At 46.3% G+C, this 11,371-nt stretch overlaps 1 protein-coding gene across 2 annotated transcripts in view; it reads right to left on the reverse strand.

Annotated features, from left to right (window-relative positions):
* LOC144890657 (uncharacterized) overlaps window positions 1-6,930 on the reverse strand; it is a 29,854-nt gene extending 22,924 nt beyond the window's left edge. Inside the window, exon 1 of one of the 2 annotated variants that reach the window (XM_078771618.1) lies at window positions 6,533-6,930. In XM_078771618.1, the coding sequence (XP_078627744.1) occupies window positions 6,533-6,674 (142 nt within the window). In that variant the 5' untranslated portion in view covers window positions 6,675-6,930. The remainder of the gene's footprint in view (window positions 1-6,532) is intronic. The other variant, XM_078771617.1, reaches the window with a different exon arrangement.
* Window positions 6,931-11,371: the final 4,441 nt, after the last annotated feature.

Consider the following 11,371-nt stretch of genomic DNA (forward strand, 5'->3'; position numbering starts at 1 on the left):
AGCTCCTGGACGATGAGTGGCAATTATGCGAGATGGAGCTCAATGCAAATATCTTTAATACCGACTGAATTGAGGCGGTCTCACGAGATTTTGTGGAGGTAATCAGGGCATCTTAACCTTTGCAAAAACCTGATACTATGCCAGCGTCACATCAATGACAAGATGTTGAAGTTGTGCAAGATACCATTTACAAAAAAAAAAAAAACACATCTGACACAAAATGGCAGTTTCGGCAATTTTAATCACGAACGATATTTCTTCGACTTCTGAGTGGACCACCATCTATATATATAAAAGTGTGGTGTGTGTGTGTGTGTGTGTGTGTGTGTGTGTGTGTGTGTGTGTGTGTGTGTGTGTGTGTGTGTGTGTGTGTGTGTGTGTTGTTACCGATAGACTCCTAAACGGAGAGGCTCACGTGCTTGATATTTGGCATAGACATGGCCATTGAGCCTGGGAAGAACATGGCCGACCTAAAAAAAAATATTTCATAATATTTTTTTACCATATTTTTACCTCAGCACATTTCAGCGAGGAATATTATGCATGGAATCTGAGGCGGTGGCAGAGCAGCGCGCTGATTCGCTCAGAGCGATCACGTGATGTTCCTTGCCACCATAAACTCAGTTACGCGTTCGCACGTATTTCAGAGCGAAAAGCGATTGCGTTTTTTCACATTTCAGCGAGGAACATTGCCATTCACACCACATAGGTTTGTTTTTTTCTTTTATCTTTACGAGATCCATATTTTTTATTCATATTTACCTCAGCGCATTTCAGCGAGGAATATTATACACGAAATCTGAGCAGGTGGCAGAGCGGCGCGCTGATTCGCTCAGAGCGATCACGTGATGTTCCTTGCTGCCATAAACTCAGTTACGCGTTCGCACGTAATTCACACGTTCAAAACAAACGAGATCCGCGAAGCGAATTGGTCGAGTCGTGCTTACCAGGATGGCGACACGGCGGCTTCACTTTTCACGGAGTATGAGCGTTCTATATATTTTCAATTCAGTGCGCCCGACTCGCTCACGTACTTGATTTGTGGCACAGACATGGCCATTGGGCCTTCACGGTGTAATTTGTGCGAGGCTTTTGTCCGAGTGAGCTTGAGTCAAGAGGGCGAATGTACGGGTTGGGAATGTACATTGTACGGGTCTCCCTTCCCCCGCCCGGCAACGCCAATACTGGAGGGCGTCACAGGATCGGTGAGTCTCCAAAATCCCCTTCGTGCTGTTGCGAAGATGCAGGACGATGTCGCGATTGTTGTGCTGCTCTCCGACCATGAGAACTGCAACGTCATTGTTGACTGGCCCTCCCCTTCCCCCTCCCTTCCCCCTCTATCTATCTATATCTATATCCATCTATCTATCTATATATCTATATCTATCTATATCTATATCCATCTATCTATATCCATATATCTATCTATATCCATATCCATCTATCTATATCAATCCACATATCTATATATATATCCATCTATATATCTATATCCATATAGCCATCTATATATATAGCCATATATCTATCTATATCCATCTATCTATCTATATCTATATCCATCTATATATCTATAGCCATATATCTATCTATATCTATATCCATCTATATATCTATAGCCATCTATATATCTATAGCCATCTATATATCTATATCCATATATCTATCTATCCATCTATATATCTATATCCATATATCTATCTATATATCCATCTATATATCTATATCCATATATCCATCTATATATCTATAGCCATATATCTATATCCATATATCTATCTATATATCCATCTATATATCTATAGCCATATATCTATCTATATATCCATCTATATATCTATATCCATATATCTATCTATATATCCATCTATATATCTATATCCATATATCCATCTATATATCTATAGCCATATATCTATCTATATCCATCTATCTATCTATATCCATATATCTATCTATATCTATATCCATCTATATATCTATATATCTATATCCATATATCCATCTATCTATCTATACCCATCTATCTATCTATACCCATCTATCTATCTATATCTATATCCATCTATATATATATTGAAAAGGACGCCGATGGGACATCCATATAACTACATAAGTCTCCCACACTTTCACAAAGTTTCGGACCGCCTTGCACAAACGCGGATGCTTCTGGTTTAAATGACCAAAAATGACGGGCAGGTCAGACCCACCGACCCCTCCTCTCGAACGATTTTAAATAGGAGCAACATAGGTCCGTCGTATTGGCGGCATCCAATAAATAAGTGGGATAAATCTTCGGCTTCCCTACAGGCGTCGCAAGTCCCGGAAGGGTGACACCCCATCATGTGAATAATAATAATAATTCATTTATTTTGTATAGCGCTTTTCATGAAGCCCAAAGGCGCTTTGACAGAGTGCAAAACATAATGCATAACAAAACATGAAAACAACAATTGCAAAAAGACAAGAATCAATAGGGAAATATTTAAAGCAAAAGGAGGGAGAAGGAGAAGAGATAGTCAGGGGTTAAATGCTGTGGGTTGAATGTTGAATGCAGTGCTGAACAGGTGGGTCTTGAGTGATGTTTTGAATGTGGTGAGTGAGGGGGAGTCTCTGATGGTGTGAGGTAGTGAGTTCCAGAGGGTGGGAGCAGCGATGGAGAAGGCCCTGTCCCCCCAGGATCTGAATTTGGTCCGGATGGGGGGGGGGGGGGGTCAGGAGGTTGGTACCAGCAGAGCGGAGGTTGCGGGTGGGAGTGTGTCTGGAGAGGTCAGCCAGGTAGGATGGGGCCAGGTTATGGAGGGCTTTGTAGGTCAAGAGGATTTTGTACTGGATTCTCTGGGAGATGGGGAGCCAGTGAAGCTTGTAAAGGACGGGGGTGATGTTGTCACGGGTCTGGGAATGGGTGAGTAGACGGGCAGCGGAGTTCTGAATGTATTGGAGTTTATTGGTGATTGTTGAGGGTGAACCATAGAGGAGGCTATTGCAGTAGTCCAGACGGGAGGTGATGAAGGCGTGGATGAGGGTTTCTGCAGCCGTGGAGGAGAGGGATGAGCGGAGACGGGCAATGTTTTTCAGGTGAAAGAAGGCTGTCTTTGTGATCTGTTTAGTGTATTTGTCGAAGGAGAGGGTTTGGTCAGAGATGACGCCAAGATTCCGGATGAGAGGGGAGGTGGATACTGGGATACCGTCGATGTTGAGGGCAAAGTTATGGGTGGATTTTGTGAGCGTTTTTGGGCCAATGATGATTATTTCAGATTTATCACAGTTAAGTTTGAGGAAGTTGATTTGAAGCCAGGATTTTATTTCAGAGATGCAGTTTGTCAGGATAGAGTGGGTGTCGGTGGAGACGGACTTGGTGGAGATGAAAAGCTGGATGTCATCGGCGAAGCAGTGGAATTGGAGACCATGACGGCGGATTAAGTGACCGAGGGGGGACAGGTAAAGGATGAAGAGGAGGGGGCCAAGAACTGAACCTTGGGGGACACCTTGGGGGAGGGGAGCAGTGGGGGATTTGCAGTTATTGATGGAGATGAACTGGCGTCTGTCAGAGAGGTATGATTTAATCCAAGAGAGGGCAGTGCCGGTAACGTTAAAGGTGGATTCAAGTCGGGTGAGGAGGATGGTGTGATCGATGGTGTCAAAGGCAGTGCTGAGGTCGAGGAGGACGAGAATGTTGAGGTTGCCAGCGTCAGAGGGGAGAAGGTCGTTGGTGATTTTGAGGAGAGCAGTTTCAGTACTGTGGTTGGAGCGGATTCCGGATTGGAATATTTCATACAGGTTATTGGCAGAGAGGTGATGTTTGAGTTGAGTGGCTACAGCGCGTTCCAAAACTTTCGACAGAAAGGGTAGGTTGGAGATGGGTCTGAAGTTGTTTAGGGTGTCAGGGTTTAGACCAGGTTTTTTTTAGAATGGGGGTAACAGCAGCAATTTTGAGGGATGGTGGGACGATGCCTGTAGACAGGGAGGAGTTTATTGTTGCAATGATAAGTGGAGAGAGAGCAGGGAGGGAGGCCTTGACAAAGCTGGAGGGGATGGGGTCAAGAGTGCAGGTGGCAGTTTTCATTCCTATGAGGAGTTCAGAGAGGTCAGTAGGGGAGACCGGGGAGAATTGAGACAGGGGAAGGCAGGATAAGGGGGGGGCAGGTGGTTGGAGGGGGAGCGGGTGCGGCGGTGGTCAAGCTGTTGTAGATGGTCAATTTTGCGTTGGAAGAAAGAAAGGAAGGAGATGCAGTCGTCTACTGTGAATGACTGGGTGGTGGTGTCCAGGGGGCGGAGGAGTTTGTTTATTGTCGAGAAGAGTGCTTTTGGGTTTCCGGAGCCAGAGTGGATAATTTGAGAGTAGTAGGCGGAGCGGGCGTGGGAGAGGGCATCTTTGTAGTGTTGTAGGTGGTCCTTGTAGGCTTAGGAGTGAACTGTGAGACCTGTTTTATTGCGGAGTCTTTCAAGTTGGCGAGCACGAGTTTTCATCAGGCGGAGTTCAGGGGTAAACCAGGGAGCAGAATGGGTGAAAGAAACTGTTTTGGTTTTTACAGGCGCAAGCTGGTCAAGGCAGGAGGAGAGTGTGGTTGTAGTAGTCAGTGAGGTCGGAAGGGGTGTGGAGGTCAATGAAGGGAGAAGTGGACATTTTTTCAGAGAGGGTGGATGAGAATGAGGTAGGTGAAAGAGCGTTTAGCTTACGGAAGTTGATAGTGCGATAATGTCTTGGTGTTGGGGTGGGGATGTTGATGGTCATAGTGATGGCTAAGTGGTCAGAGAGGGTGAGGTCAGAGCCAGAGAGATGGTGCAGAATTAATCCAGTGGAGCAGACAAGGTCCAAAATGTGACCACGGATATGCGTAGGAAAGTTGACATGTTGAGTGAGGTTAAAGCAAGTGAGTAAATCAGTGAAGTCAGTGGTTATTGTGGAGTCAGGAGTCCATGTGGATATTGAAATCACCAAGGAGGATTGAGGGGGAGAGGGAACATAGCTGGGTCAGAAAGTAGGAGAAGTCAGACAGGAATAATGGGTGTGGTTTGGGAGGGCGGTAGACGACAGCCATGACTGACTGCGTGCGACCAGAGAGTTTAAAAGCTAGGTGTTCAAAGAATGAGGATGAGGCGATGGGGATGAGGCTGGTCCTGATGTCTTGACGGTGGATAACAGCAATTCCACCACCTCGGCCCTCCGAGCGTGGTTTATTGACGTAGGTATATCCATTGGGTGTGGTGAGGTTGAGCGTGTAGTAGTCCAGTGGTTGTTGCCAGGTTTCGGTGAGACAGAGAAAGTCCAGTTTGTTTTCCAGGATGTAGTCGTTGAGGATGAGGCATTTGTTGTTGAGGGACCGGGTGTTGAACAGGGTGAGCTTGATGTTGTTTTGAACAGCGGGGATGAATTCAGGTGATTTAGCCAGGGTTCGCAGGCAGGAGGTGCGATTTTGTGCGTTGCCGTGATTAGGTGCGCTGGGACGATGAGTGGGAGTGCGCTGAGCCGACCAGAGGACGGGGATGGAGTGACCTGATTGAGTGATTGTACATATACAAACTTACGACCGGAGCCATGGTGAATGTACCTGGGTCGTCGGAGTCCATTTGATTTGATGGCAGAGATGCATGATGGGGTGGAGCAGGTATTGAGCAGAAGGAGCCTTGCGGCGGTGTACCGCAGAGCCATGCCAGGCAGGAGTGGAGAGGCGAGCACGAGGCCAAGGTTGAGGAGGTGAAACAATGGTCCCAACCCACGGGAGCAGGCCCAAGGAAACGAAGGAGCCAGGTAGGTGAAGCCAGGAGCAGAGTCGGGACCAAGCAGAGGGCAGACAGGAGCAAAGAGACGATCACGAGGCCAAGGGTGATTACGGCAAAGCGGGAAATGCAGCAGCAATCAACCGCCGCCGCTACAAATCAAGATCACGGTGGGAAAACCGCCGCCACACCGCTGCGAAGGACACAACCCACGAGAGCGTGCCCGAGGAAACAGCGAGCAGGCGAAGGAGCCGGGTAGGCGAAGCAGGGAGCAGAGCCGGGACTATGCGGAGGGCAGACTCAATGGCCAAAAAGTCCGCACGACCACCAAAAAAAAGCAAGCCACAGACAGTGGCCCAGTCGAAGAAGCGGCGAGCATGTGACGCCTGCGTCCTCTTCAGACCGGACCGGAAGCGGAAGCCCCGCTTCACTCTCCCGTGAAGATACGCATTAAAAATTAAAGCGACAGTGCCCAAGTCTAAGCCTGGAGAACCACCTGGTCCTGGTCGCTGCGGGACACCTGGGGTAGCCGAAAAGGTGGCGGGAGGGAGGGGTCACGGAAGGATTTTTCATTTTGACCCTGAATATCAATGCCCCCCAAAGTCATCTATTACGTCATTAATAGGGGAGGAGCAACTGAAATGCCTCCAGTTTTACATTTGTTGTCGCTTAAAATTAAATACCTCTTATTGGGTGCGGATCGCATTTAATTATTAATACATTCCGGGAGGACCAATAATAAAACCACCCACACACACATCTCAACCATACCTCACCGCCGCCGCCCACACCGCACCACGCCCTGACGTACCCTCACTCTCGTAGTCCTGCAGAATGAGCCGCAGCTTCTCTTGCCGATCCGCGGGGTTCAGAAACTCTCCCGCGGGACCCAGAGATACGCGAGACCTTCTGGGTCTTGAGAAAACCGCCGAGGACCTTTTACGTGGAGCCATCGATCGAGAGAACTAAATAAAGTACAACCTCTTCGAACACAAACCAGAAACTACACCTCACCAAGGACTCGATCACAGACCTTGTTTGAATCGCTTTTATTAGGCACCTCGACTCGCACCTGCTTCACATTTATTACCTCGACTTGCACCTGCTTCACATTTATTACCTCGACTTGCACCTGCTTTGTTTTTATAACCTCGCCTCGCACCTGCGTCACATTTATTACCTCGGCTCGCACCTGTGTCACATTTATTACCTCGACTCCCACCTGCTTCACTTTTATTACCTCGACTCGCACCTGCTTCGTTTTAACAGACTCAATTTGCACCTGCTTCACTTATATAACCTCGGCTCGCACCTGCGTCACATTTATTACCTCGGCTCGCACCTGTGTCACATATATTACCTCGACTCGCACCTGCTTCGTTTTAACAGGCTCAATTTGCACCTGCTTCACTTTTATTACCTCGACTCCCACCTGCTTCACTTTTATAACCTCGACTCTCACCTGCTTCACTTTTATTACCTCGACTCGCCCCTGCTTCGTTTTAACAGGCTCAATTTGCACCTGCTTCACTTTTATTACCTCGACTCGCACCTGCTTCGTTTTAACTGGCTCAATTTGCACCTGCTTCATTTTTATTACCTCGACTCCCACCTGTTTCGTTTTAACAGGCTCAATTTGCACCTGCTTCACTTTTATTACCTCGACTCCCACCTGCTTCACTTTTATAACCTCGACTCTCACCTGCTTCGCTTTTATTACCTCGACTCGCACCTGCTTCGTTTTAACAGGCTCAATTTGCACCTGCTTCACTTTTATTACCTCGACTCCCACCTGCTTCACTTTTATAATCTCGACTCTCACCTGCTTCACTTTTATTACCTCGACTCGCACCTGCTTCGTTTTAACAGGCTCAATTTGCACCTGCTTCACTTTTATTACCTCGACTCCCACCTGCTTCACTTTTATTACCTCGACTCCCACCTGCTTCGTTTTAACTGGCTCAATTTGCACCTGCTTCACTTTTATAACCTCGACTCTCACCTGCTTCACTTTTATTACCTCGACTCCCACCTGCTTCGTTTTAACGGGCTCAATTTGCACCTGCTTCACTTTTATAACCTCGACTCCCACCTGCTTCACTTTTATAACCTCGACTCTCACCTGCTTCATTTTTAATACCTCGACTCGCACCTGCTTCGTTTTAAAGGGCTCAATTTGCACCTGCTTCACTTTTATTACCTCGACTCGCACGTGCTTCGTTTTAACAGGCTCAATTTGCACCTGCTTCACTTTTATTACCTCGACTCCCACCTGTTTCACTTTTATAACCTCGACTCTCACCTGCTTCACTTTTATTACCTCGACTCCCACCTGCTTCGTTTTAACGGGCTCAATTTGCACCTGCTTCACTTTTATAACCTCGACTCCCACCTGCTTCACTTTTATAACCTCGACTCCCACCTGCTTCACTTTTATTACCTCGACTCCCACCTGCTTCGTTTTAACGGGCTCAATTTACACCTGCTTCACTTTTATAACCTCGACTCCCACCTGCTTCACTTTTATAACCTCGACTCTCACCTGCTTCATTTTTATTACCTCGACTCGCACCTGCTTCGTTTTAACGGGCTCAATTTGCACCTGCTTCACTTTTATTACCTCGACTCGCACCTGCTTCGTTTTAACAGGCTCAATTTGCACCTGCTTCACTTTTATTACCTCGACTCCCACCTGTTTCACTTTTATAACCACGACTCTCACCTGCTTCACTTTTATTACCTCGACTCCCACCTGCTTCGTTTTAACGGGCTCAATTTGCACCTGCTTCACTTTTATAACCTCGACTCCCACCTGCTTCACTTTTATAACCTCGACTCTGACCTGCTTCATTTTTATTCCCTCGACTCGCACCTGCTTCGTTTTAACGGGCTCAATTTGCACCTGCTTCACTTTTATAACCTCGACTCGCACCTGCTTCGTTTTAACTGGCTCAATTTGCACCTGCTTCACTTTTATAACCTCGACTCTCACCTGCTTCGTTTTAACTGGCTCAATTTGCACCTGCTTCACTTTTATAACCTCGACTCTCACCTGCTTCGTTTTAGCTGGCTCAATTTGCAGCTGCTTCACTTTTATAACCTCGACTCTCACCTGCTTCGTTTTAGCTGGCTCAATTTGCACCTGCTTCACTTTTATAACCTCGACTCGCACCTGCTTCGTTTTAGCTGGCTCAATTTGCACCTGCTTCACTTTTATAACCTCGACTCTCACCTGCTTCGTTTTAGCTGGCTCAATTTGCACCTGCTTCACTTTTATAACCTCGACTCGCACCTGCTTCGTTTTAGCTGGCTCAATTTGCACCTGCTTCACTTTTATAACCTCGACTCGCACCTGCTTCGTTTTAACTGGCTCAATTTGCACCTGCTTCACTTTTATAACCTCGACTCGCACCTGCTTCGTTTTAGCTGGCTCAATTTGCACCTGCTTCACTTTTATAACCTCGACTCTCACCTGCTTCGTTTTAACTGGCTCAATTTGCACCTGCTTCACTTTTATAACCTCGACTCTCACCTGCTTCGTTTTAGCTGGCTCAATTTGCACCTGCTTCACTTTTATAACCTCGACTCGCACCTGCTTCGTTTTAACTGGCTCAATTTGCACCTGCTTCACTTTTATAACCTCGACTCGCACCTGCTTCGTTTTAGCTGGCTCAATTTGCACCTGCTTCACTTTTATAACCTCGACTCTCACCTGCTTCGTTTTAACTGGCTCAATTTGCACCTGCTTCACTTTTATAACCTCGACTCTCACCTGCTTCGTTTTAACGGGCTCAATTTGCACCTGCTTCACTTTTATAACCTCGACTCGCACCTGCTTCGTTTTAGCTGGCTCAATTTGCACCTGCTTCACTTTTATAACCTCGACTCTCACCTGCTTCGTTTTAACTGGCTCAATTTGCACCTGCTTCACTTTTATAACCTCGACTCTCACCTGCTTCGTTTTAGCTGGCTCAATTTGCAGCTGCTTCACTTTTATAACCTCGACTCTCACCTGCTTCGTTTTAGCTGGCTCAATTTGCACCTGCTTCACTTTTATAACCTCGACTCTCACCTGCTTCGTTTTAGCTGGCTCAATTTGCAGCTGCTTCACTTTTATAACCTCGACTCTCACCTGCTTCGTTTTAGCTGGCTCAATTTGCAGCTGCTTCACTTTTATAACCTCGACTCTCACCTGCTTCGTTTTAGCTGGCTCAATTTGCACCTGCTTCACTTTTATAACCTCGACTCGCACCTGCTTCGTTTTAGCTGGCTCAATTTGCACCTGCTTCACTTTTATAACCTCGACTCGCACCTGCTTCGTTTTAACTGGCTCAATTTGCACCTGCTTCACTTTTATAACCTCGACTCGCACCTGCTTCGTTTTAACTGGCTCAATTTCCACCTGCTTCACTTTTATAACCTCGACTCTCACCTGCTTCGTTTTAACGGGCTCAATTTGCACCTGCTTCACTTTTATAACCTCGACTCTCACCTGCTTCGTTTTAGCTGTCTCAATTTGCACCTGCTTCACTTTTATTACCTCGACTCGCACCTGCTTCGTTTTAACTGGCTCAATTTTCACCTGCTTCAACAGCCGCTTCGTTCTTTCCATACAAAGTCATCAGTCGTGGAAGAGTTGTAGTTTAAAACGAAGATTATTATATGGACAATATCAATATAACAAAACTAGAACGTCACTCCGTATAGAGCATACCTCCACCAGGCTCAGGGGGCCTTTACACAGGATGGCGACCTTTGTGCCTCCCTTGTGCGACCATAAAATTTGCCAGGTCGCCGATGGAGGCTCAAAGGAGGCAGAATGGTTGCCTAGGTCGTTCAAAGGTGGTACACAGAGGGTCAGACATCGCCATGGACGCCATGGTCGCCGTAAATTTTTGAACATGTTCAAATCAGTCGCACAAATGTCGCCGAGGAGGTTGGTTGCTCATAGGAGGCAGAAGGGAGGCACAAGCATTGTAGTCAGGTTCACTATGTTTTTTCGTTCAAAATCATGGTAGATTAGCAAACCTATACATTTTTGGAAACGTTATTACATGGAAAATCTGAAAATCAATGTTTACATTTGCCAATTCCGACCAATTCGATTCGACCAATTCGACCAATTCGACCAATCGACCAATTCCATTCGACCAATTCGACCATTCGACCAATCGTTTCGATCGACCATTCGACCATTCGACCAATTCGATCGATTCGATTCGATTCATCGAATTCGATTCGATCGACCATTCGACCAATTCGATTTGCCAATCAATTTGACCGACCTTTGCTTGTGTGGAACGGACTGTGAAAACGATGCGGACTATATTGTCGGATACGACACACAGGACAGTGATGACGAACTCTAAATGGCATATTCTGTAATCGTGTATGTTTGATGCCATTGACTGCCTGTGTATATTTTGTCATTGACTGCCTGTGTAGATGTGAAGTTATACTGACTGCATGTGTATATATGATTTTGCTGACTGCCTGTGTATGTTTGGTGATATGAATTATTGTGACACATTTTGATGTTATTAACTGCCTGTACAAAATGATAACATGTATTTGATTATGCAACTTATCGCGAATATAAAGACAGTATTTTGCAATTCAAAACCTTCGATTCGTGTCTTACCATTCCCCA

This window comes from Myxine glutinosa, chromosome 2 (assembly GCF_964187855.1).
Source record: "Myxine glutinosa chromosome 2, kmMyxGlut1.1, whole genome shotgun sequence".
NCBI classification, from domain to species: domain Eukaryota; kingdom Metazoa; phylum Chordata; class Myxini; order Myxiniformes; family Myxinidae; genus Myxine; species Myxine glutinosa.